The sequence below is a fragment of the Centropristis striata genome, chromosome 11, assembly GCF_030273125.1.
Source record: "Centropristis striata isolate RG_2023a ecotype Rhode Island chromosome 11, C.striata_1.0, whole genome shotgun sequence".
In the NCBI taxonomy this organism is placed as follows: Eukaryota; Metazoa; Chordata; class Actinopteri; order Perciformes; family Serranidae; genus Centropristis; species Centropristis striata.
Genome location: NC_081527.1, coordinates 32,543,731 through 32,571,470, shown reverse-complemented (window position 1 = coordinate 32,571,470; position 27,740 = coordinate 32,543,731). Strand labels below are relative to the sequence as shown.

Genomic DNA, 27,740 nt, shown 5'->3' with positions numbered 1-27,740 from the left:
TCTTGCCTTCTTGTCAGTTTTAGTCTATTTTGTGTCTGTGCTCAAATACCTTCTTCCCCGCCTGCTTATCCACCATGGCTCCATCTCTGTCGCTCCCAGGTTTGGCCATGGTGCGGCACCTGACTAGCTGTGACAGCTACAGCGCAGTAGGTTCATCATGCACCTGGAGACAGAAAACAACACCAATGAGAAGCATTTCAACACTGCCACATCAAAGTCAGGGGTGTTGACTGACTCTGCCTGTTTACACGAACTCCAACGAAACAGCAGTGACAGTGGCAGGAACAAGAGGCATGTTAAAATACAGGTAAAATTTAATTATTTTAAAAGATAAAGGCTAGGCTTTCAGCAAATGCCTGCCTCATAGAGGCACAAGAGCTAGGAAAAGGAAATCACTTGAAACAGGTGCATGAAACAGCACTGCTACAAAGTGTAAGTCAGCTGTGTTTCAGGATGTGCGTTCAGTGGATCACTAATCAGGGTTTTTTATTGAAATTTCCATTCCACTTCTTGAGACAGACCCTAAAAGAAACAGGCAGGAAACAACTACACAAGGCAGCATGAATCACAGCTTTAGGGACTGTTAGGGACTTCTGAGAGGAAAACGCCCCCCTCTGCATGTTGTCACTATGGTCTACTCATCAGTGTAACCAAGCTTCTCTCTGATGTGGTTTGTGTCAGTGTAGTAACACACGCAGCAGAGTCAATGGGGGCACTGTGGGCGCCTGCAGTGACTGGAGAAAGTATGACACTCAGCTGAACATGTGGAGGAACCTGACATGGCATGTGTCAGTTATCTTGTCACATGGAAATCGCAGTTTAAGATCCTGTTTCTTGTGTACTTTCAACAAACTTTCCCTACTTCTCTCCCCCAACACGTTTTCTCAAAAACAGAATCCTATCTGATACTTACAATAGCTTATTTTAAACCCTGTGGAAGTACTACAAACAATAAACTCTATATTAAGAAACCTGAGAGTCACTTATACCTTGTGAAACAGCCCCCAAGATGAATGGGACATTCCCATTACTCAGAATGCATCTACTTAAAACTGTACTACAATCTACAAGGAATAGCACGATGTTTTTTTAAGCATTGTAGTTGCATCACACTTGTACTGGGGATGACCCACATTTCTAAAGAATACAAATGTTTCAGGGGGGTTTCTTCCAATCAGAAGCGCTGTTTCAATTGAATAGCTAATTTTAGTAATCGTTTAACCCTTTGATAATCATTTTCTTTCACTTGTTCCAGCTTCTCAAATATAATCATTTGTCTTTTATGACAGTATATTGTACATTGTTGGGTTTTTGACCTGTGTGTCAAGCAATTGTGAACCATTTTTCACAAATTTGACATTTTTGAGACTAAAAATAAGATTAATTCAGCAAATAATAGGAAAATTAAACAATAATGGGGGAATACGTCTGCAATCGCTGGTTGCTGGGTTGATGATGACTGGTTGGAAAGTTTTAAGACATTGCTAAAGCCTAATAGCCATCCTGCCATTTGGGTCTATGTGGCTACGGCAGTGGCTGCAAAGCAATAATCCTTTAAGCTATACGCTACACTACTTTATTTGCATTACACACAAGATTAAGAAGCAGTTTTATAAGATGTAAACATCAGACATAAGTGGTAGCTTTTCCATTACAGCCAAGACAGAAAAGAAGTAAAGTTGAAAGCAGTCACTGGTCACATTTGAGAGCTTTTGACATGAGAATCAAACATGCCAGTCCCATAAAACAGCACAGTCATGAAAGTGCAATCAATCCATACCCAAGTACAAAACAAAAATCGAAAGCATACTACTAGTGCAGCTAAATGGGTCACAACCTACCGCAGGCCTCCAATTATGAGATATCATTAAGAGTTCAAGTATGTTCTGGCATTTCATACTGTACACCTTCACCTGGGACAATTATGTGGCGTATTGAGGACTTATGTCAAAGCCACAAGTCTTACAAGTTTAAGCACCTAAAGCACTCCAAGATAAAAGGCGCTGACAGAGCAGGAAACTGCTGTTGTTGCAACCTGTTTTAATATATGTAATGTCAAGAATCAACTGAAACTGATCTGGGTTCTGTTTTGATATGGTGTCAGTTTTTTTTTTTTTCTTAACGTAATGATTAGTCCATAAATTGAGCAGTGATTCAGCAATGATAATCCATGTCTTTTTTGTTCCAGTTCAGTGATTGTGAGGCTTTTTTTCCTTTATATCAAGTAGCTTTCGGCCCAGTCAGTTAAAACAAGGGATTTGTATCGGTCACTTTGGCTCTGGGAAATTGTGGTGGGCCTTTTCACAATATTCTGATTTATTGATCAAACATCTAAATCACAAATTATAAAAATTCGATATTCTGTCATGAAAATAAGTTATGATTTATTTTGTCTAACTAAATATGCATTGTTAATCAAGCACATATAAAAATGATTAAATTATTAAATCTGACTAAACAGCAGGGCACATTTTAACATTTACACGTGCCATTTGCTTTCTCTGGCAGAATCCAGTCATACTGGTTTTCAGCACTAAATTAACAGGAATAAGACAACAAGACTTTTCAAAAGGAATCCAACATTTCGTTTCTTCAGATACCTTTAAAACCTTTGCTGATCCTAAGTAATAGCACAGTGTTGACAGGTATCGTTTTTCCGACACACAGCCCTGCTGCTCAGCTGAGGCCAGTGAGAGGTCCATCATTAGTCAGCAGTTAGCCGGTATGCAGCAGCACCGTCATTCAGGCAGCTGAAAGGGAGAATTGAGCAGCCCACAGTGAACACGTTGGTGTAAAGAGGCTAGTGTAAGGGGGGTATTAAAGTGGTGTGGACAGCCCGGGACCAGACCAGAAAACAAACGCTGACAGGACTCCAATCTGGCCCAGAGACGAGGCGAGGAGGGTGTGACTATAATTACAGAGGTATTTGGGTACTCGCCAGTTTGGCATTCTCATTCACTGCCGTTTCATGAGCAGCTCAGGGCTGCATAAGCCCCTGCAAGCTCTGCCATTAACCTTGGGCTGTTTCAAGTCTAGATCAAACCCTGCCTTGATGACAACTACAGCTCACAGAAACTGAGGCTGAGATTAGTTCAACATTGGATGCGATACAGTTGAAAACAGTGATAGCAACATTTACCTTTCCCACTTAATTTCAATGAAAGAGAATATAAAAGTGCAAAATTAGGACTGTAAAAGGGTGAGAGATGTACAACACACGATGTGACACCAGAGACTGGCTGCCTCAGTCTCAACATCAGCAATGTGGTAAATAATTCAGCAGCCAAGGAGAACACTCTGAAGAGACAAAACAAAATATAATAGGGCTGCAACTAGGACTGTCATAATATCATATTTTCACTACATAATTATCATTGCTAAAATAATTCACAACAACAATATTACCACGGTAAGATAAAAGAAAAATCTAAAAAAAGAAGAAATAGATAATGCTGTTAGCCAAATTTACATTTGCTTAATGTGCGTTTCAAATCGAGTCGTTTTTGCAGCCAGATAAACTGATAAATGTCACAACACCCCTACCTGCAACTAAAAATTATTGTCATTACTGATTCATCTGGCAATTATCTTCACAACTAACAGAATAAACATTTTGTTTATAAAAAGGTCAGAAAACGGCAGAAAATTTTTCCTCTGACCCACAAGTGACTTCTTCAAATGTTTTCCTTAATCAACAACAGTCAGTCCAGATATTAGTCCAGAGATCATCACTTGTGACAAAAAAGTTACTGCTTAATCTAATTAACGAACTGACTCATAGTAAATTAAACAATTAGTTAATTAATTACATTCATTAATCCATAATTTTGTAATTTTTCAAGCAAAAATTGCTCAAATTCCTTTGTTCCATCTTCTCAAATGTGAAGATTGACCTGCTTTTCTTTCTCTTTGAAATTTTTCTTTTAAGATCTTTTTTTTTTTAAACTGTCATCAGTTTACAGAATACAGAACAGAAAATATTCAACTGCAGCTTCAGATAATAGACCAATTGTGGTAGCTCTCTATGTAGCTACATTACTGCAACCGTTCTAGTGGATGACCAAAACATGTTGGCCATTAGGGCTGGGGGCCAATTCAGTTTTCTGATTATATGGTTTTTTAAAAATAACATGGTTTCTAAATCATTCTCTTTAAGCCTGGACATGACAGCCACAATACTGAAAAATATGGGTCTGAATTTTTAAAATTCTAAATATCCACCTGAACTGACTAACTAAGTCAGTGAAATCCCAAGTTAAGTGTGCTGGCTGCACTGCTGGTCCCTCTGAGAAGCAGATGTCTCTGTATTTATTTATAACCTGGTGTTCCTGCACTTTAACTCCGCTGGTTCCTGACTAACAACAATAACAACCATTTCTCTGTAGTGCTGGAGCGTGTTGGCCCTGACAGCAGAGCGACTGCTTCAGTGCGTGTCCTTGCGTGAGTGTAGCGGGTTAGGGATTTGAAGAGTTGGGGGGGCTGGTGAAGAGTGTGGTGGCGGTGGTGGAGCTGGGAGAGATGAAGAGCACACACAGTATGGTAACCTGATCCACAGACTGCAGGATGGGACAGGGAGGGAAGAGGGCTAAGAATAGCGCGGAGCCTGACACACAGAGCGCAGAGTACGCCGCCACCACCAGAACAAGCAGCAGCAGCAACAACATTACTCCACTACAGCTTCCAGAGTACTGCCTGCTGTGCACTCTCACACACACCATGTGGAAAAATACATGTGATTTTCCCCTGGTCTCCCATGTGGCTGCACACACAAAGAAACCTACTAGAAAACATGCTCTGAGTGTATCACTTTGTTTTAAATGTTAAATAGGAGTTCACAGTAGGAGAAATAAAACTAAGTGGATTATTAGCAGGACTATCTTAAATCTACAATAAAGCTAGAGTCTGATTTTGCCTACAATAGAAGGCAGGCAAATCCTGTAACACGCTCAAGGAGACACACTACGCTTGCTGCGACAGTAAACAGCCGGTCACGTGGTTGTGGTCTCGATGCCGTCAGGCTAAATGATGGGGGAGGTCTCTCTCAGCTGCACATTCACTCCCAGCCTTCGTCTCCTCCGCCTCCTCCTCCTCCTCCTCCTCCTCCTCCCTAATGAGTAGCAGGACAAAGCCAGGCGCAAAGGCCCTATTACCGAGACTACGTGAGAGGGGCAGGAGAAGGCAACAATACCCAGCAAAGAGCCAGCCATCTTCAACCTGATCATACTCAGACATGCTTAGATTATTGACCAATCCATGTGCCTGAAATGTATCAATACCTCACATTGTCTACCCTAAAATCTGTAACATACCCTAGAAATGTCCAGTCCAATAATTTTCCCTTTGACAACACAGAATAAGAAGATAATCCTATCCTTCAACATGTCAGATAGCAATACAAATTATTGTTAAAATTATGGGAAAATGCATCAATTCTATTTTTTATGCTAAATTATTTATTTCATTTAGTAACATAAAAATACCAAATATATTCTGGTTGACTTTACTCTTAATGTCTTTAGAAATTGAACATTCAGTTTGTGGCTGAGCAATTTTATTAAATCATATTTAAAGATCTGGTAATTTTGTGCTTTTATTGAGGCATTTAATATTTAATGGAGCAAAAGATTTATTCAATAACAAAATACTACATGATGAAAATTATACTTCGAGCCATAACTCTGCAGTAATATGTAATCCAGGCCAGATGCTGCTGTGCATAGCATAGACTGGAGTACCTGAGTGAAATGCACAAAACAGTGCACAGTTGCAAAGTTGCAAGCCTGTAAATTACTTTTAAAAATATACAATAAATATAGACACACGTAGGTCTTTTATATGTGTGGTATGCAGCCACAGGCACACCATCCATCTGTCTTAACTGTTTCAAATTCCAAATCATGAAATTGCATGCGCAGGGCAGCTCTCTTCCTCCCGTCACTGGGTCATCTGCACGGATTTCGACATGGACAAACAAACAGCAAGTGACATCGGATGCCTCAAGGCGTCTGTTCACCTCTCACTACCCTAACCCCAGACAGACGAAACACGCCTCCTCCAACCAGAGTGTCTGGCCTTCGTTCCAGTGGTTGTTTCGTTGTATAAATGAGCCAGCCATGTTCCTGGGAAGAGCTGGAGAGGCTCCGGTTCAACCTCCCCCACATACAAAAGCATTGGCTACCATTGCCAATAACGGTGAGTAAATTGTATGAACAGGCAGAAGACAACTGCTGCCAAACTTTCACAGACGCTGATCAATTTGATCAAGGCACCAAACACCCATACAGATGGCATTTGGTATATAAAATTAAACCACCTGGTAAAACCGTCAAAATGGTAATTATGTTGAGAACCTGCAAATGTACCAAATTTTCCACAGCAGATCAAGCACACTCTTCAATTTAACTAAGAACAAATCATGTTACTTTGGCAAACATACTTTCAGGACACCACATTTTCTGGCTTAATTCTTAATAATCCAAGCATTAGGCTGTTGTAAGTCCCAGACATAATGTACTTCATGTGTCCTAAATGTTTATTCTTATGTAAGATTGAGTGCTGAACTGTTTCACAGCCTTAGCTATCACTTAAAAGCTTCCATAAAAAACAGGAATAGCCCTAAATTTACAAGGGAGAGGCTCAGGGCATGGCCCGCACATAAATCAAAAGCCTCATAAAATAGCCTAATGTTTGTACTCGAGAGGCGTAAATAGGGTTAACTTAACTGGCAGGAGAAAAAAGCTCAGCCCACTGAAACACGCCCATTAAAACTGGTCAGAGAGAGTCCGAGAGCCTTAAGAAGCCAACCACCACTGCCCTGAATGTAGGTTAATGATCAGATACCCAAGCAGTGGACAAGAACAATGAAGCCTTTACGGCTGATTATGGGTTAAAAAGGAAGGGTGAGGGGACGAGGGAGGGATTAGAGCAAAGGTTAGGACCTAGACGTGGGTCTTGTTCTAATTTCCACCACAGTGCCAAGCTCACATGACTGGACCAAACACTGGGGAACTGTTGCTGTTCAACTTTCAAGGAAACTTCAATATCAACAGCAGAGATTCAACAGTAGAAATGGAAAAACTGATTTTAAAATGTATAAATGCCATCCACAATATGCTCATTTATTTTGTTTTGGAAATCAGTAGACAAACAAAAGCTTAATTTCTTAAAGACAATTTACTTTTAAACTCAGGGGTTGATGGGAACAAGAGCAGCAATCCATACTGTAGTTTTGTCTCTTTTGCACCTAGAAAATTAATATTAAATTAATAAAACTAGTTTGCCATCTTTGCCCCTAAAGCTACCATTTGACTATAAAACAAAACACATCTCTTTTAAAAAAGGTGTCACCCTCAAGGTATCCCTAATCATCTGAGCTCCATATGAGCAACTACAAGGCCTCAGTCTGAAAAAATAAGACCGGGAAGGAAATGTTGTCTCAATTTTCATTATGACATTCAAGACATGACTCCATCTACACCTGCCACATCCTATTAGGCCTGATGAGATGTCGATCCGATCACAGACGCGACACATGGCTGCCTGAGCTGTGCCAAAACCACAGCTTTGCAGTGCCAGAGTAAGCCTCTGCATGGCCGGCATGTAAAGGTTGACACAGCATCTCCGTCTTCAGACTGGAAGGAATACACAGACTACTTTGCAAACAAAGTCTTTAATCAACAGTCGGGCAGGATGAAGATTAGTAGCATTTCATTTTAGTGTATTCACCACTGGGCTTTTAAGATAATGCAGATAAACAAGTCACAGCCTCTATGGAGCACACTCAGCAGGTTAACTTCTTCTTCTTTATTGTACATTGATAATGAAAACAAAAGTCAACACATAGGTTGAACTGCTACTTGTGATGTTGTTGCATAAATGGTACACTGACCAAAAAGATCATTTGTACGTAAAGTACCACACTGGTAAGTATCCGAAGAAGGAATAAGACTCACAAATCACAAATTCACAAATGTGACATTTTCAAATCCAAGTGACAAACGTATCCAATTTACGATCACAGAAGAAAAACGTTGAAAGAAAAAGCTTACTCAATTATCAATTGTTGCCACATAACTGTTTGTCAATTAACTAAACAATCAGTGGATCGTTTAGAGTTCGAGTAAACATCACTTCAGATACAAAAGTAACCTCCTACTTTGTGATGTCCAATACTAGCACACTAAAACACACACCTCTTCTGGTATACCAACCCCTCTCTAAATATATGGCCGTTATTAGTCAACAAATAATGGTGTAGTAAATATTAGACTGGAGGGCTTTTATTGTGACGCAGATCGCTTTGCGACCACTCAAAGCGCTTTACACTACAGACTGCGCTCATTCACCCGTTCACACACACATTCATACTGGTGGCAGAGGCTACCGTAACCAGTGGCACCTTTGGGAATTCATTCTCACAACGATGAACGCAGCATCGGGAGCAATTTGAGGTTCAGTATCTTGCTCAAGGATACTTCGACATGAAGGCTGCCATGGTCAGGGATCGAAGCACCAACCCTCCGATCGGTGGGCGACCCACTCTACCAACTGAGCAACAGCTGCCCACAATACAGCCACTAAGGGATAATTTTGTTCTCCCTCTTGACAAAAAGGCATTGAAAAATATCCCAATCTAGATTCAGAGCAACATTTGGTTGGAACAGTACAAAAACAGATGACTGCTTTTATCTGAAAATGTCAAATGTGGAACAGTTCGGAAACAATTACTACACATTATGCAACAACTCGATTGGCTGATGCTCAATGATGTTTCAACATCATGCCATTACTAATAACCATTAACCATCTCCAAAGGTGTTGTCATCTATTTCCCCCCACCACTGCTTGGTGCATTGCACTGACGACATAAACTCCTACCTAAGAACATATTAACCCTGGCTTTGATCTGTCAACATTATCCAGGATACTCAGTCATATCTACTGCTTTCTCTATGAACTTTAGAGATTATGTTTCAATATTGTGCTCTGCTTTTATTATATTCATTGTTAGTCATTATGTTGCAACTGCAATAATCTTATCATAAGCATATTTGCATTCCGCTTAACTGAACAGTAACATGAACACACTTTAAATGCAGTATCCACACTTATTTAATCATTCAATCTATTAACATTTGCTTCCAATTCCTACCAAAGTTTACATTTCTGTAAAGCACAAATTGTCTTGTGAATTAATTGTGCTATATTTCTAAAATTGCCTTGCTTTGCCTTGTTGCTGCATATGGATTACAATAATTTACTGAACAAAACAAATGCTTTAACAGCTGATAAGACACTAAGACTAAAAGCAAATTAGTTCAAATCTATTCTTTACACAAGTTTAACTTTAATGTACACTACAGACCTTTCTTGATATTGCATGCAACTGATTTGAAAATGAACTATTCATAGACATTGCAGTGCCTTTAAGCTCAACCTATGTAAACAGAAACAAGTAGAGACATGAATAGTAATAAAGGAGTATGGCTAGTGGACCTTACCACTGTCAATGATTAATCAGAAAAAAATCTGGTCAAAATGTCAAGAGAAATGTTTAATTCTACACAGAAAGAGTGATGTTACAAATCCAATGAAAAGTCATGAACATAATTTGTCCTGTGAATTTAATACTGGTTAACCTATTCTGCTGCAGGAGGGTCCTTAGCCCTAAGAAAGCGTGGTCACTGTAAGAGCCAAAGTAAACAGGATATGATTGCTTTGTTTGGCACCAAAACTGTAAAAGCAGCCTAGCAATGAAGAATGCAAACCACATGCACATTGTCAGATCATCTTTTTCCTCCCTTAACTGTCAGTGGACACCCTCATCTCTCTCACTGCTCATTCATAAAAGGAAACTTTAAGGGCTCATTAATATTTAAAAACTGAGAATGTTGTAATATTACAACTCAGCTTTTCCTTCCCACCTCCTTTCCTTCCTTCTGCATTGTCATTCTCCTGCAGGAAGGTCACAGACTCTCAAATTGTCAGTCTTTAAAAGCACATGGTGGATCATTGGGGCAACATCAGCCGTTACACACCAAGATACTGCACTCAACATACCAAACAAAAACAATGATGTGCACACATTCAGCTTCTGGCAAAGGCTAGCACATGTTGTGTAATCAGGAGGCTCCATCCTCTTCGCACAAAGATATACACACACAAACTCACACTTGCTGGGCCTCTCAAAGACGCAGATACTCGGCTGATGGAGCCAACTGCAGATGCCTGGCTTGAGGCACTTTATATTATAAACGTTACCATTTCTTCCTTTGAACTGCAACACAATAAATGTGGTCTACAACTTGAAGTGAAAGTGATACAGAACAGAATTTCAAGCTGTCAGGAACAGAGAAAACAGATTATATCAGCTTTAGGCTGTCTGTGTTGATGGATTTTTACATTTATTAAACATTTTCAATCCTTCAACATAACTAAGTCAGACAAAATCTTTAACAAGTGAAAGGAGAGTTAAACAAGAACTCGGACCGTTTTGGGGGGTTTCCCTTCAGGTACTGCACTAGTGTGATCACTCAAAACAAAAAAGAGGAACTGCATAATAGTATGTTAAAGGCCTATACTTTCATTGCTTTATATAGCCAAAATTCATAACAGGCCTGTGTTGCTACAAGATGGCAGAAGGATTAGACATAGAAGACAAAATATAAGTCCAAACATCTCACAGCCAGCTAGGCCAAGTCTCTCAGGAGAAAGGTCTTTAGCGCAAAGGGAGGGCAAACTTTAGGAGTCATCCTGATTCCTCTTATGTGTCAAATGAAAAAGAACCCAAAAATTCAGTGAGCTGAGGCACACATTGGAGGAAATTAAGTTTGTTCACCATTACAGATCTTATTATATTACGGTTATATCAGGAGCACTTCCATCTTTACCAGGTAACAATAAATAATGAACACTTTATTTTCTATTTCAGTGCATTTATGCCCCACCACCTCCAATTTATTGTGAAGGTATTTTATTATTTTCCTTTTCTTAAATTACGTAATATATCATCCAAAAATGTTTTGACAAAGACATATTTATTTAACCTTTATTTAACCAGGTATCAGTCTGTGTAGTAAGCAAATTAATAAAAAATAATAAATAAATAAGATGGCAAAGGGCAGGATGTCCTATCCATCCATCCTAAGATTTGGGGTGGGAAATAATTCAATATGATAATTTATGGTCTTATGATAAAACTGTATTGCAATGAAATCATATATTGAGATATGATGATACACATTTTTGTAGTCTAAATTGGTACTAACAAGCACCAGGGCTGGTCAATATGACAATAAATATCACAATGATGTAAAAAAAAAAAAGTTGATTGTATATATATTTTTCGATATAGCTTTTATCACAATGTCAAAAAAAACGACGAGAGTTACAGCAATATTTGCCATTTAGACAACTGTTTAATCTTTAAGCTTGAGCAAACCATGGAGGCATAATTTGCTACAATAGAGTATGCAAATAGAGTATACAAAAATAGGGTTTAGGATGGTTATTTGACATTGACTATGAATGTATTCAATAACCATGCTGTATTGTGATATATGGTTATTGATATTTTAAAAATGACCTGTATATTGAGTCTCTGTATGTATATGCACTGTATCCATGACACTTTTCCTGAATGCTTTGTTCCTGGAAATAGCCTAGTCCCAAATAGCTAGCTGTTAGCAAATGACAAGTATACTTATGATCTGCTCAGGGATGCAACTATTTCATGGCAGGTATATTGCTCAGGCACGTTTTGAACGGGCACTGCACTAGTTGAAATGAAAAACAAATCCACTGCGATTAAAAATGCACAACTCCTAAAGCAGAACACAAGGGAATAGTGTATGTACTTACATAATTGTTCCTACTTTACAGCACCTTCGTCAATACCCTATTCTCTACTAAGAGGCTTAAAGTCTGTCTGGAAAGGCTATAGTGGCCATGGTGTGGTTTCCCAGTTACATACAGTATGTTCTTTCTGTGCCAGTGTTTACCAAGTCAGGGAATCTTAAAAAGGTTTAAAAAAACATTTAACGAATCTGTCATTTAAGTGTGAATGGATATGAGGTTGTAAAGACTGTTAGTGGTATATACTTCAAATAAAAATGTCCATTATGTGCCTTTTAGGGCTGTATTTCTTTACATTCTGCATTGCATTTTAACACTGTCCCTCTCTGTGCTTCTACTAACATTGGCCTGGACTGCATGTATAAAACTTACGTGACTGCAGACCCTCCCTCATCTAATTTTCATGATCTGGCAGAAAATGGAGGGAAATCTGATTTTTGTGCATCCAGAGCCATCACTCAATGCATCCGGTGGGATCATAAGAAGAATTTGGCACTAAATGACGCCAAAACAGACGTAGAGTATAACATTTCAAACTGACCAAAGTTACTCTCGGGCTGCATGTCAATAAGTTCAGACTGGTCCAACAGCAGTGCTGCAATAAGAACGTCACCATTAGAAGTTGACAGTAATTTTACTACCCTGCGAAATAATATTATGCCAAGAGCACAAATACAATGCTCTCAAAATTACTCAGTCTGAGTCCTTGATTGGCCAAGAAAGGAACTATTCCTGTATAAAAGCAAATAACTTAATCGTGAAGCTGTAACTGGCTAATATTTTACTCGTCACAATTGAGTTGGTAGTTTCTGTAAATATTAAAACCCTGATAGCAATCATACATCCATGCAATCTTATTCATAAACTACGATAAAAGTGCATTCGCCTTGGTTGGGAGATTGTTCCATTAAAAACAATACTCCGGGGGCGTCCCGGAGGCTCACACTGGTAGAGCGCTTACCACTAAGCCTGAGTCCTTGCTGCGGCGGAGCCGGGTTCGAATCCGGCCTGAGCTCCCTTTGCCGCATGTCTTCCCCTCTATCACTTTCAATGAAGCATAAAAATGCCAAAAAATAAAAAAAATAAACAATACTTTGTCGGTACTACAAGTAGTACCGACAAATGACAACACTGAATGACACCATGTGACAAATTGTGCACAGGCACTGTGGGTAAGCTACAAAAATAAATCTAACGTCTGATGGATCTATGTGGAGCAACAAAAACAACATCAAATTGAAATTTTCATGGAACTGCTTAAAACGTTGAGGAAAAGGAAAATTAACTAAGCCAACACCAATTCTTACAAAAAAACTGCACTCTCACAAAACAGGCCTTATTCTGTTTTTGGACCCACATTGCTGGTGAAATTGACAGTCATCAGCCAAGGTCAACTAACATTTAGCCATTGACTGTTAGATTCACCCAGACATGTGGTGTGCATGGAGATTTAATGGTGGCATTAGTCAGTTGGTCATGACACTCAAAAGGCACAGACTTTAAAAGCAATGTTTTGCGAAAGTTGCAGCAACATGGGACACTGCTTGTTGTAATATCTCATTAAAAATCAACAGGATAAAAGTTATCAAGGCCATCAGAACTGACAATCTGAAAATCCCCACCACACAAAGTATCTTACCTATTGGACTTGCAGAAAAAAATGATGCCTGTAATGATGGAGTGGCAGCCTCCCACATTAACAAGGCTTTAATGTTTTGGGATCCATCTGGGCTCTAGGTGAGTTGTATTTCAAATTATCAATTTCAAGTGTGTGCCATGTAGCTAAGCAATACATTTAACCATGTGTACAGTACAACACTTTAGTGTCATCCAGTACATTGGTCCTGTAGTATATTACCTTTGTGAGGCATGTTAAGGGCAACACAATGGCCACCTAGCATCATGTCATTTGTAAGAAAATGTGCCATACAGATAGTAGGCGTAATATTAATAGGAATACCTGTGCCAATTCAGCAAGCAATGTATTTGTCCTCCTTGTCTGAAGCACCAATTTGTGTTTGCATTTTATAAAATAACTGAAAATGCTAAAAAAAAAATGTTTTAACATTAACAGTTATTGCAGTGCTTTTATATTTTGCTACGTTATGCTGTATGGATATTTCTATTTTTCTGGTTAATCTGTTTATATTACTATAGCCTTAAACCTTAAAGAGCAGTCAATATTGATGTATAGAACAAATTACATACACTGCAAAATTGTTAATAATACCTACAGGGATGCTGATGCAACAGTCCAGATATCTAATGTTTAAACAGAGTTTAATTTGGTAAAAGTTGCATTAAATGTCATACTATTTTTCGACTGCATGCTGAAGAGCTTGCAGTTTCTCTGAGGTTTAGACATGCAACCTTCTTCTACAGACAAGGCAAAATAAACATGTGCCGACATTTCACAGTCAAACATTTATATGCTGGCAGAAGATTTAAGTGTCAGAAATTATAACATTTCAGAGTGGCTGCAGAAAGTGAAATGATACACAGCAGCCTCAATTACACAGCAAATAAAGGTACTGCAGTACTAATGCTCGAGTAAAAAGAGTATAATATAAGAAACTGCATGGTGATTTATTGTAATATAAATTACTCGTCCTTACCCTATTCTCACATTGAAACCTTTAGCACTGTGAGACATCTCATTCAGTCTCTGCCAAGTCACTATCTGATGTATCCTCAGCACAGTACACTTGCATGATCCATATCTATTCTTATGTCCATTTTGTTTTGAAACTGCATTTGAATATTGAGATCATAGACACTTAAAAATGACCCACTGAGATCGACCAAAAAATGTTTTGGGGATAAAGTAAGACCATCTAATTTTACTAGAACATTAACAAAAATCTTGCTAATCGCACCATACACAATTAACTACAAACTGGCTGTGCAGACTAGGAACCCTAGCAGAAGACCCCATGCTTGCAACTGATATGCTATCATGCCAATAGGAGAAGAATAAGCTACATTAAGAAAAAGCAGTCTATGGTCTCTTCACTGCCAGGGCTAGGATAAGATACATTTTGTTTGAAGTAGTGCCTATATAGTATGGAATAAAACACTAAATATTAGCAAAGCAGTGAATAATGGATTACTCACCCTGACATATTGTGTTCAACTATCTCATAACATAATTTGAACATTTGCTCTCCTTAATTGCTGCTGATTTTTTTAAAATAATAATACAGTATCAAGTGGTATTAAGATTATTTTAAAGCACTCCAATTACAGAATTTGAGCATTTCCTAGACAAGGACTAAATGTGACATGTAGTATGTCCTGTGCTTTAGATTAGTAATGGCAAGACATGATGTGTCATGGAAGACTGAAAGTATGCAGGTTATCTTTTAACCGGAGGTACACTACCACAGTCAATTTTTTTGATTAGTCCTTTCTCTTAGGTTTAACTTGTGACAAGTGAAATGACTAAGTGAAAATTTTTAGTTTTAGCTGAAAGGAGCGGCTTCTAAACTCGGTCTTCCACTGTACTTTGTTTGGCAATCTTTTACAGCTTTTTATAATGACTTAGGGCTGGGCGATATATCGATATAAAAAATATATCGATATATTTTGAAATGCGATATGGAATTAGACCATATTGCATATATCGGTTAGTTCGTTTTTTTTAATTTATAAATAAATGCTGCCCTTACTAAGGTTTGTCATATTTAGTTATTTTGTAATGTTTGTTATTCTTTTCTCATATTTATTTAAGAAAAAGATTGGCCTATTTAATTTCATAGGCTATTTTTATTTGAATGTGCACTTTATGGAGCTTTGATTTTTTTTTTTTTTTTTAAAAAGGTACTCCTGTTGTTTTACAGTATTTATGTTCACTTATATAATCGGTTTCAATAAAACTACTTGTGACATGTCATATTTGGTTTAGTCTTTGAACATTTGCTCTTACTTCGCGATAAAAATATTGGGATATATATCTTATATCGATATTCAGCCTAAATATATCGGGATATGACTTTTGGTCCATATCGCCCAGCCCTATAATGACTTTATGCAAAACCATATTTGCATATATGGTGAATAATTAAACAAAATATATGAACTGATGCAACCACTGCATAATTCCACAATCGAGTAGATGGGGTGGATTCAACAATTGCTAATGGCCAAATTTTGGTTGGCTTTGATCACTTTAAATACAATAGATCTTCAACATGTCGACTGGCTTCATACGGCCCCTGTGACTAATAATGCCTTTAGTGACTGGTAAAATTATAATTTTACATAAACCTATAGGGTCCAGGATCTCTGGATTAAAAAAAATATTTTCTGGTTATAAGAAAAATATTTGATGGCAACATAACTAAATTGCTCTCTCTTGATCACAAAGTTTTTAAAAAATCATTAAAGTGATCACAGTATATATTTTGATGCAATGTTGACATGAGCCCCTTCTTCTGGGGCATAATTGTTTTGTAATTACAAGTAGTGCCTCAGACCAAGCAACAGAGTAGGGAATTAACGCTGTTTGAATGACTTTGAGCATGAAGTGGTTGTTGGTGGCAGATGAGTTGGTTTGTTTTGGACTAGAGAAGATTGGAAAAATGCTGCCAGGTCTGATGAGTCTCACAGCCTACTTGAATATTGTTGTCAATGATGTCCAACCCTTTAGGACCAGTGTTCCCATCTTTGTATGGCTACTTCCAGCAGCATAACCCCCATAGGCCCAAATCATCTCAAACTGGTTTCTCGAAAAAATCAAAATAAGTTTGATGTAATCAAATGGCCTCCATAGTCACCAGATCTCAATCCAAAAGATCACCTTTGCATAGAGGTGGAACGAATCGTTGATCTGCATCGATATATCAATTCAAAGATCAAATATAACTGATGCAAAGTAAAATTATCAATACATATAATCATCTTTAAAATATATTCCCATATGTGTAAATGTGGAATTCCCCCTTTATATTCATTGTTGTTATTAAAAGCAATAGATTGACTTGCATTTAAGTGTCTGGAAAAGCTCAGTACTTATATTGTCAAATCATATTTTAGTTGATTTCTGTAAATTGATATACATGTATTCAATTGTGTCATATATATATATATATGACATGGTTTCATACAGATCGCAGGTCCCTGAATTGAATGAAATTGTATGGTGGCAGACTTTGTAATATCAGCAAATACTACATCATTGAGAATCAAGAATTGAAATAATATTGTATTTTGAGGAAACTAGTGATTTAAACCCTTACCTTTACGATATTGTGAAACTCGAGATTTGCATCATGGATGTGCAGGTGACAAATGAAGCAACTGCATGACACTGCTATTGTGTTAATATGGACCAAAATCTCTTAGGACTGTTTCCAGCACCTTGTAGAATTAATGCTGCAAAGAATTAAGGCAGTTCTGATGGCAAAAGGGGGTCCACACCAGTACTAACAAAGTGTACCTAATAAAGTGACCGGTGACTTTACACTTTATATTTGACAATTTACCATGCTATGTGAATCAAGTGTTTGCTGTTTGAATAATCTACAATTTATGTTTGTTATTAATGTTGTTATATTGATATATTGGCATTTATGCTAAATATAGTATAACTCCAAGGCAAAATATCTTTTCTCCCAGTGTTAATACTACCCAAATAGATATGCATTAGATGGGAAGCATTTGAAATACTGGCAATTTTACCACGATTTGGTACTGCTTGTTGTTTATGGAAGGAATTATGAGCTTCATTTAAGTGTGTGTAAATGTTATCTGTGTAAAATAGCTCTTTAACTTTAGGTATTTCAAATCTAAGGTCGACGTTTTGTTGGTTCAGAGCTGTCGCTACACGGACAGCCATCTAAAAACAGGCAGCTTTTGTATCAGGCAACACACCCCCAAGATGTCACAGTCACTCGCTGAGAGGCGCAGGCTCCTGCTTATTCAAGCTATGCTAGTTCCTCGTATGAATTAGCAAAACATAACTATATATGTACACTAGATTTATAAAAGACATGATCCAACAACTGCGCTGGGTGTAAATAAACGGTGGCGTTGGCTTGATCATTGCAGACAACACCACCCACCTCACGGTAATGTCGCTCGTGCTTGCTTTCAATGCACAGCCAGCAATATGTTGTTGAGCGCTTAAATGTTCAACTTGGCTATGTATAGTAAACATAGCGAGATAGTGTATTATTAACTGCACATCCTGAAATGCGTTGCACGAGTAATATGTTGTGCACCGTCACTCTGTGGCCAACATAATGACTATTCACGTTTCATGTTTTAATGGCAATATTTAACACGAGAGCGCAGCACAGCCTGAGACAAAAGCCCACTGCAGCCCCTTCACTGCCCTCACAACGTTCCCCCTCCCCAGCGCTCAATCTAGCTAGCTAGCAAGCTCGTCTCCAGCCCGACACAGCCTCGCTTGGCTGGGGCTAACCCAGCTCGCTCCGCTTTCGCCCCGACATTTTCCTATTCGCTCTCTGTCCCCTCGCTTCAAAAAAAGGGGCAGCGAGTTGTTAAACGCAGGTGAAATTGTAGTTAGCGAAGTACTCAATGTGTGTAACGCACGTGGCACACAACTATACCAAGCCCACGCAGACACATAACATTCAATTTTCGCACGCAGTTTACTTCACGTTAGCTTACCGTTAGCCTGCTCGCTGTAGCCAGATGGCTAACGTTAACTAGGATTTTTTAGCTCCTTCATTATCAGACGCAAACAACAGACCTTATTTTTTGCGCTTACCTTTAAACTGGGTCACACGTATCCCACCGACTCATTCAGGTTCAGCTATATGTGAATATTGCGCAATATAAACAGTTATTTCCTAAATATTGGACGTTAACCGTAGCCTACGGCTGTGTGACGTTCATCGCTGGTTTTTGAAAACATCCCAGCCGTTCGTCGCCCGTCCTCTCCGAGAAAAGCCCAGCAAAACATGCAAGCGCCGCTCTCATTGGCCGAGGGGAGGTCACGTGACCGCCTGAGCCCCACCGAGCTTATAAGGTCTCCGTCTGCTTGGATAGACTGTAGATGGGTATGTGTGGAAACGATTTAACTCTTTATATTATCGACGCTGTGAGTAAATCCGCACCTTTAATGTTGAGAATGTTCTCCTTGCTTTCATATGTTGTCAGCTAGTGGCGAGTATAACATCTGTTGATGGTTATTACCGTGTGAATTTGGGGCTGAAAGGATCGGAGAGAGAACAGTAATGGACTCTTGACGTCATCTTTTCCGTTGCTGTGTTGCGGTTAGTAGGAACTTTCTCGAAGATCACGATTAACAGTTAAATGCAGGTTCCTTTCTTTCTTGTGAGCATGGCTAAATCATTTGGCGTAAATTTAATTTTATAAACTGATTGCGTACATTCGCCCCCTTTTTTTAGACCGCCAATTCATTGCATCAACCAGCTTTGAATTGGTTGCGCAGTGACATTTGCATCATGGTGTATGTTTGCGCGCATGCGTCATGGTGCATAATATTATATGTTGCAGAGCAGGCTTGAAAGTCGCAAGAGGAAACCGGGAGTGGGGGAGGGGCACCGGCTAGACACGAAAACGCCACCGGGGCGGGATGGAAATGACAGGAGCAGTTGTAGGAAGGAGACTGGGTGTTGAATGCAATGGCAAGAGGCTTTTAAAATATAATGGCTTGACCGGGTTAACTCTAAAGATAGCTGGAATCCATGAATAAGTCAAGATATGAATTTAACATTGCCACAAAAACGCTGTTTTGACAATGTGCTCATTTAAGATATAATTACATTTTAATGAGTAAGACTTAAATGAGCTTTTGCTAATACGTTCTACCCTCCAATTAATATCCACATTTTATAGTTTTAAGTATGTGAATTGTAGATATTGAGAGAACTTGAAACACAAATTCAACATGTCTTCAATTTAGTTGTGACTAAAGATCATTTTTAATTATAAACACGTAATTCACAATTCTAATGTTACTTAATTTCTTTTTAGAATAAAAAAATGCCATTAGGTAGTTATGAATGAATTTACAATATATTCAGTCAACAAAATGACTTGCAATATTTGACACCACTGCATTGGAAAATCCGACTGTAAATGTGTATGTGGATAGGTCTTTTGTTTGTATTAAATTATTTCAGTTTTGAGGAATTGAACGGTTTGCAAACACTTTCTTGCCACAATTGCACGATAAATTCATGACTCTTTAATGTGCATTTGTTTATATACTGCAAGATTGATAGTCAGTGAAACCCTCTATAAGCCTGTCAGAGAAAGCCGTCACTTAGGTGGCGTTGACAATGGAAATGGCAACAAAAGCTTTTTCTTTTACAACTCAGCATGATGTGGTAAAGCTTTGTGATATTTAACAAAATAGAATAGTACTTTTCTCTACTATGTTACAGTATTTTAGGCATATTTTATTTTGGTCCAATGCCGAAAATAGCACCATTTAACTGTGATAAATCTTGACTAAGTAAAGACATGGCAAGATCATATTTCTGAAATACAACAGATTACTAACAATGCCAGAAAATACCTATAAGCTACCTAGTTTAAGATCAGTTAATTCCTTGTCGGAATCTATAAGTGACACAATGACACATTGAGCACAGGTATATGAACAATTTATTTACACAACATGTTTGAGTTCAGTATAATATCAGCTTCAGGGACAAGTTGCTTTTGAGAAAAAAAGCAGATGGTGGCTCAAAATGTCTACAGGTCCGGTCTTACACCGAAGCCTGGTCCTGGAGGAGGCTCTGTCAGAGAAGTTAATCCACCTGCAGGCTCACAGGAGAAACGACCGTTCCTGCACAAAAGGGAAAAGAAAATAATATGCAATCGGTGCACATACAATGTTGTAGACAATTCAACAGACAAATGTCATTGATCAACCAGAAAATAGAATACATTTTTGATAATTTTGTACGTACCTAGGCCCAGGTGGTGGGACTCTGCCTGCTTTAAGTTCATCAATAATGTCCTCGATGTCCTTAGGTGCGAGGTCCTCCTGGAAACAAGAAGAAAGTAGAACAAATGAGGAGAGAGCAGAGTAGTCCTTTAAGAATAATAATAATTTTCATAGCTAGTGGTCTCACGCTGGATAATTAAGGACCTAACTGTTTTTTCACATCCTTCAACCTGTATGAGCTCCTTCTCGTTTCTATTAAAATTAATCCTAAGGAGAGAGTGGTGAAGATTATAAGGCAGTACTTGAAATACTACTTTTCAAATATTGCAGGGAGCTTATGATTATGGCTAATTCTATAATCATATAAATTCATGTTTTACACTGTCAATCAAAATGATCAGACTTTCTACATAATATCCCCTTTAAATTTTAAAATAACAGTCAGTGAGAAAAGGACATGCAGAATTATTTTGTCCTGTGATAGTTTTTGCCTATTTTGACACCCAACCAAATCACACAGGTTGTGTTTCATATGTTAATTGAGGTGGTAGTCTTATGTTACCACTGAAGGCAAAATGCCTCAAAGTGCTGCTTGATTTTTCTTGCAGCTGGCGTCGCGATTTGCAGCGATATTTTTGGTGTTTGTTTTTTTTCGGCAAGCAGTGAGCGAATTGGGCATGCAAAGACACTGATAATCTCATTAACGGTATTAAGGAAATATTCTGTACAATAAACATTATCTGATACTGATAAATGATAACATACATCTTGCCCCTTTCCTGGCTGTTTCTCTCTTTTTTTTGCAGGGGCAACGCTGTGCACGGCATCATTTATAATTCACTGTACATTTTACTACAATTTATCAGTTGTTTCCAGACAGAAAGCAAGATAACATAAATAAACATGATTATGATTTTTGCAATAATGAAGCAGCCCCAACAGGCTGTCAAGCAGATAAATCTGTGCAGCTACACTAATGTTGCCTCAGTGCTGCTCCTGAACCGCTTCCCCCCAGATTAAGAAGGCATACACTACCTGTGTACACATCTTAAATACAACTCAATGCATGTAATCGATGACTGCGTTAATCTAATAGTCAAAGACTGCGTGTACTTCAGAGTGCTAATTATTCACATAAAATGCTGAAACTGGGTACTGCCTTGCTCTTCATGTGAACACAATGTACCTGTTTTGCCTGTAATGATCACACCTCAGCAAATTTGGGTGTTAAAGAAAATTCCTCCTTTCCAAGTCACATTTATTTTAATTGGGTCATTCACTTGTGCTCAACTTGAAATAACTAAACTTCCCATGGCAATTGAGTGCAGAATTAGTTTCACATAATGTTTAACCACAAAAGCACAAAGCAGGCTTTTCATATCACATCTGGCTCATAAAGTTAATCTTTTTTCCAAAACTGAGGTCATGGATGAGACAATGCTGTTATTGCAGCATTATTATTAAATTAAGGTGATTTTTCTGTCTGTGATTCTATTTCCCCCATTTATTTGTTTTGAGCCATACAAGTGTAGACGGTACCACACCTGCATTGGCTTCCAAAGAAAAAAAAGCGATTACAGACTTTAACCTAATTCTGTTAATTTAGTTATAATGTTAATCTGCACAGAGTAGTAAAGCACTTACATAGTAGTTGTCATTGATCTGGACCATTGGAGCATTCACACAGGCACCCAGGCACTCCACTTCTATTAGCGTGAACATCTTGTCCGGAGTAGTCTCTCCTGCCTTGATACCTGTGGAAAGACAATTAAAGACCTGCTTTATATTTAGCTAATCCCCTCTGACATGATGCAGATTATTTTACCCAAATGACAAATATTTTTAACTCAAGCAGCACTACTTGACATTCACAGGTGCAACAGGATATGTCAGTTATAACAAAAAGGATATTGTCACTATTTGGTTGATACAAAGTTCAAACAAATATGAGGGTGCAAATGCAGAGTGAAGTAGCGTAGCAGCCCTCTGGCTTGATTTCAGTTTTGCATATGTTCTTGTTTGCTGCTGCTGCTCATTGTTGTTTGAATTGCAGAGACAATTGTATATTTACATGTTTGTTTCCAATCTCTGTTTATCTCATATACAAATAATAAAAAAGATTGTTTTCATCTGCGCTTTCATCTCTTCATTGGTGTCCCACCGTAAAATGGAAAATATCTCTCTCACCCAGTTTGTTTTGGATAGCCTCCAGGATGCTGTCTGAGTTGCAGAGCATGCAGGGAGTTGTTGTGCAGATCTGAATGAAGTACTTTCCCACGGGCTGACGCAGGAACATTGTATAGAATGTTGCTACTTCATACACTCTCATTGGGGCGACTTCCAGCACCTCGGCGACCTGAATGACAACAATTACACACATTCAACAAGGTTTCCTTACATGACACGTAAGACATGGTGTTGTATGACCTTACGTAATAAATTAATCACAGTACCTTGTTCATAGCAGAGATAGGAAGCCATCCATGTTGCCTCTGGGCCACGTCCAACACTGGGATGGTGGCTGCTTGCTTGTGCCCAATGGGGTACATTGAAATGATCGCCTCAATCCTCTACAGGAAAAAAAACAACAAAGGAAAGAAAGATTTTAACATGAATGTGGAGTTGCGTTACATAAATTGCATTCTGCTTTTGTAAATTAACAATTAAAACCATGCTCATACAAACACATTACCGGCACAGATATTTACAAGATATGCACTGATACCGTTAATAGTGTGACATTATAATTTATGGATAATATGAAGTCTTTGTTATAATGAGTGGTTAATACCCATTTGGCAAAATATGGATAGAAACCCCTATTATCACATTTTATCTTTTGAGGTTTAGAATGAAAATAAAGATTAAAAATACTGCAAAAATAAATTGTATAAATGAAACTAGGGAAACAGGCTGGCTCGAAAAAAGGAGTGAGACCTCGATACAACAATTAATAATAATCTTGATGGATAAAAAGGAAATTTTAAAGCACCTTTCATGCAAGAAATACAGTAAAAAAGTGCTTAACATTAAGGACATTACAGGCAAACCTGACAAACAGGATTAAATGCCCAATTAATGGAAAATAAAGCACCCTTGATAATAATAATAGTAAAAATAAGATGAAAATAGAATACATAGAATAACAAAAAATTACACTGGATAAAAACAAAGTTAGAAATGTTTAATTAGGTGCCCACATTTGCAGCATCAGTAATGGAGATTTGAATTTTTAAGACAAAAGTATTTTTTTCCAAGTGCACTCTACAACTTGGCACCTAGGTTTCTGAAGCTATAAATAAATAGGATTAACCAAATAACAGAATAACATCACGATTATAAAAACACAAGATAGGCACATCTGACGTTTGTCTGCATTTGTATTAAACACTTATATACACTCATATCAGAATTTAAGAATACAAGTGGGAAAATATCAGATTGTGGTGCTGGCTCAGCACAGACGCCATCCTTACCTTTTTGTTCTCCTCAGTGAATTCAAAAGGAGTATCAGGGTTGTTGTCAGGAGTGTCTCTGTGCTAAAATAGAAAGACAACAGAGGCATAATTATCCTCAGACATCTGTGAATAACATTTATCAGAATTCATATTAAAATTATGTTTCAGAAATGTGAAGTTGCTATTATTGGTGAATTTTTACCTGAAAGCCACTGCTATCGTGTGAGTAACACAATAATATAATAATATATGAAAAACCTATCATTTGAGTCCACAGGGGAAAACAGGTGCTGCTATCAGACCGTTGACAAAACTCAGCAGATAATTACTTCATCTTGCGAACACACTGCCCCCTTGTGAGTGGCAAATTTCCTTTGTGCAATTAAGAAAAAGAACAACTTGAGATGAAATTTGGTTGGAAGATTAAAAAAAAAAAAAAAAAACTTCCTTATTGAAGAGAAAGTGGTTCAAAGACAATTCAGCAGAATGACTTTTCTCTGATCACAGTTTAAAAACATCTTTCCTATCAAGGGACAATGAAACCATGGCATGTTTCCATTACAAGAGAATATCACATGTGATGTTTTTGTTGTGCTGCATGCCTCTAATAGGTCCTGAAGGCAGCAAGCAGGATAAATTAAGAGTTTTGGAAAACTGACACCTTTGGGATTATTATATAACATATTGTTGAGTTATTGATCACATTTACACAATTTTGTTGATTAATTAAATCTGAAACTAATAAAAATAATGACCAATTTAAAAAAAGAATATTTAATATAAAGAATATACAACAGATTGAAAAGTCAGACTCCAATCTACCAAATGTGGAAGGAGAGAAATCGTCTTTTAATTAACGCAATAAGTCCAGTTTCATTCCAGTCCAACTTAAGTTTTCTTTAACCATTTAACATGAACCAACTCATAAATAAATAAAAATCAAATATATGTTAGATTATGCAAAACAAAATATGAATTTATCCAACACTGAACAAAAATAATATTTGAGGAATTATTGGTTTGCATTATTATGTGCATGGTCTCTATTACAGCTGGGCTGCCACAGGGGTCAGTTATAAAGACAATTACAAATCTAGACAATATGGCATATCATCCTGAATGTTTGGAGAACCACATAAAAATCTGATTGTCTATTTCAGTGGACCTATAGTTTTAATTTATGTTGTCACTGGTAGCACAGCGCAGTATTTAATTGGCCTGACAAATTTAAAAACTTCAAATATTCAGGCACTATAATCCAAATTTCAGGACCATTTATCTCACATATTCTGGCGGAAGCATACTTGAAACATGACAATCAATTCTTCCAATAATTCTCCATTAAGCTGCCCAGTACGCCACAGAGTTATTTGAAGTGTTCAACGGGAATTGAACAATAAAAGCCTGTCTACACAGCCCAGGTGGATAATCTATATGAAATTTCTTCTGGACATCTCTCGACTTGAGCAAAAAACTGTAACTCACCACAAAGATGCCACCAGCTCCAGCACGCGCTGCAGACCGATGCAGACTCCTGACCTGCCTGGCCTGCAAATACAGAGAAAAAAAGACAGATAAAAGACCTGGTGGTATGTGAATTCATACTTTAAGTTCCCAAGAGAGAGACTTTTGGCAGGTATATCTCACCCCAAACTACCTGGAAGGACTGTCTGTCAAGTCCTCAATCATACATAATTAGACATACTATTTAAGCTACAATGCTTGATATTCTGATTACCGAATTACTACAATCAGGAAAATTGAAAAGATACAAATCTGACCTTCAGTTTCTATGCTGAAAACTGCAGGTCCGCTGAAACTTTTAGTTCTTTTAAATCAAGGTTGACGAGTGTTTTTTTCCCACTATATAACTCAGCACTGTAACTTTTACTCTTATATAGATACATAAGCTTTAGTTTTTAGCTGTTTAATGGTTGTTTTAATTGGAATTTCAATGTCCTTTTTAATGTGTTTTTCTGCACTTTGTTGTGATGCTTTTAATGTGTTGTGCAAAGCACTTTGAATTGCCTTGTTGCTGAAATGTGCTATTTAAATAAACTTTCCTTACCTTGCCCTGCCTTGTACTTGTCATTACATATACAAAAAGTAAGAAGCATAAACCATCTCAACATGGGATACCTTCACATAAACTTAAAGTTGCTTGGGCATTTTTTAAAAGTATATATCTAAATAAATTAATCTCACAATAACACAAATGTTTCCGTTATTATTGACACGTTGATGGGTTACAAATACAGACAATTTTGAATAAAAATGCAAGACATTTACAAAGTAAGGCTATTTCAAATTTTTAAGCCATATTTCCTAATGATACTTTGTAATTATGAATCACAAACACCAACCAAAGTGGAAAAAAAACTCTCTGACCAATGAGTGGAATGCCATATTGTACAACTACAGCATCGACTTAATGCTACGTGTTTTGATCCGAAGTAACAATGTTTTGTTCTATCTCAGATTATATATCAAACTAAATGAGGCAATTTTTTTAGACAATTGCTCAAGTTCAGACTAAAATTCCCTTTGCATTGCTAATTTTCACCTTGTGAACGTCTGACAGCAGAGAGCTAACTTAGCATGTTAACGTTACCCAATGCTAGCTTAGCGGCCTCCACCGCTTGCCCTTGTGAGGAGTCATTGCATTTTTTCCTTCAAATTACCAAAAAGGGCATTTAAACGTTTACCCAGAACCATAAAGGATATCACAAACATACCGTCTGCGATACTGCAGAGCGGACTGCAGCAGACAAAAACATGTTGGAGCTTGAAGTTTTGGTCCCGGTGTGTTACCAAATGGACGGGACTGCAGCGGCCGACATCAACACAAACGCGTTCACGCTCGATTATTAGGGTCTGACGTCGGACGCTACGTCTGACGTCAATCGCGGCTAATCGATCCCAGATTTAAATTTGAGCTAAAAAAAACCAAATGATGCCAACACCCATTTGGACATTTGTTATGCAACCTGAATTGTAGTTCACGTTGCATGTTTACCAGCGTTTACTAAGGACACATATTACAATGTATAAAAAAGGAAAATATGTTTTATTACACGTTATTAATTATTATAATGAATACATTGAATCATCATTGATATGATGATAATAATAACAACAATCTTTATTTAACACTTTATTTAACAACTCTGCAAAGTACTTCTCACTAAAGCAAGGATAGCATCCAAATTATAAGATATCCAAGTGAGATTATAATTAATATACTTTTTTTTTAAATGCAATCAGTAAGGAAAATAAAGATATAGATATTCAGAGGGCATTAAAAAAAATACAGAAAATGATAATGACACAGCCTAAGTAGGTAAATTATTCAGAGAATAAAAGTTAAACAAGAACATAATTCTTACAGCAACAGGACATTTTGAGCTATAAATTATTTTTCTACTAATTTTCCAAGAACATTTAATGACAGTGCCTTAAAAATCAGGGATTTTGTTTACTGGCAGTCATCACCCTCCCTGTCAAATCAAACTTCATGTGCCTGCATGAATCGCCAGCATTCA

At 37.7% G+C, this 27,740-nt stretch overlaps 2 protein-coding genes across 8 annotated transcripts in view; both read right to left on the bottom strand.

Annotated features, from left to right (window-relative positions):
* Positions 1-18,761, bottom strand: part of ankrd12 (ankyrin repeat domain 12) — a 35,119-nt gene extending 16,358 nt beyond the window's left edge. For all 7 annotated transcript variants that reach the window (XM_059344929.1, XM_059344930.1, XM_059344931.1 and 4 more), the window contains exons 1-2: positions 18,587-18,761; positions 50-163 (exon numbers count right to left, since the gene is read on the bottom strand). In XM_059344929.1, the coding sequence (XP_059200912.1) occupies positions 50-109 (60 nt within the window). In that variant the 5' untranslated portion in view covers positions 110-163; positions 18,587-18,761. The remainder of the gene's footprint in view (positions 1-49; positions 164-18,586) is intronic.
* Positions 18,762-20,436: 1,675 nt separating this feature from the next.
* ndufv2 (NADH:ubiquinone oxidoreductase core subunit V2) lies at positions 20,437-27,088 on the bottom strand. The gene is made up of 8 exons (XM_059345095.1): positions 26,934-27,088; positions 25,684-25,746; positions 24,217-24,279; positions 23,194-23,310; positions 22,928-23,096; positions 22,385-22,494; positions 20,763-20,839; positions 20,437-20,638 (listed from the first exon to the last, which is right to left on the bottom strand). The coding sequence occupies exons 1-8, from the start codon at positions 26,973-26,975 to the stop codon at positions 20,545-20,547; spliced, it is 735 nt and encodes a 244-aa protein (XP_059201078.1). The 5' UTR covers positions 26,976-27,088; the 3' UTR covers positions 20,437-20,544.
* Positions 27,089-27,740: the final 652 nt, after the last annotated feature.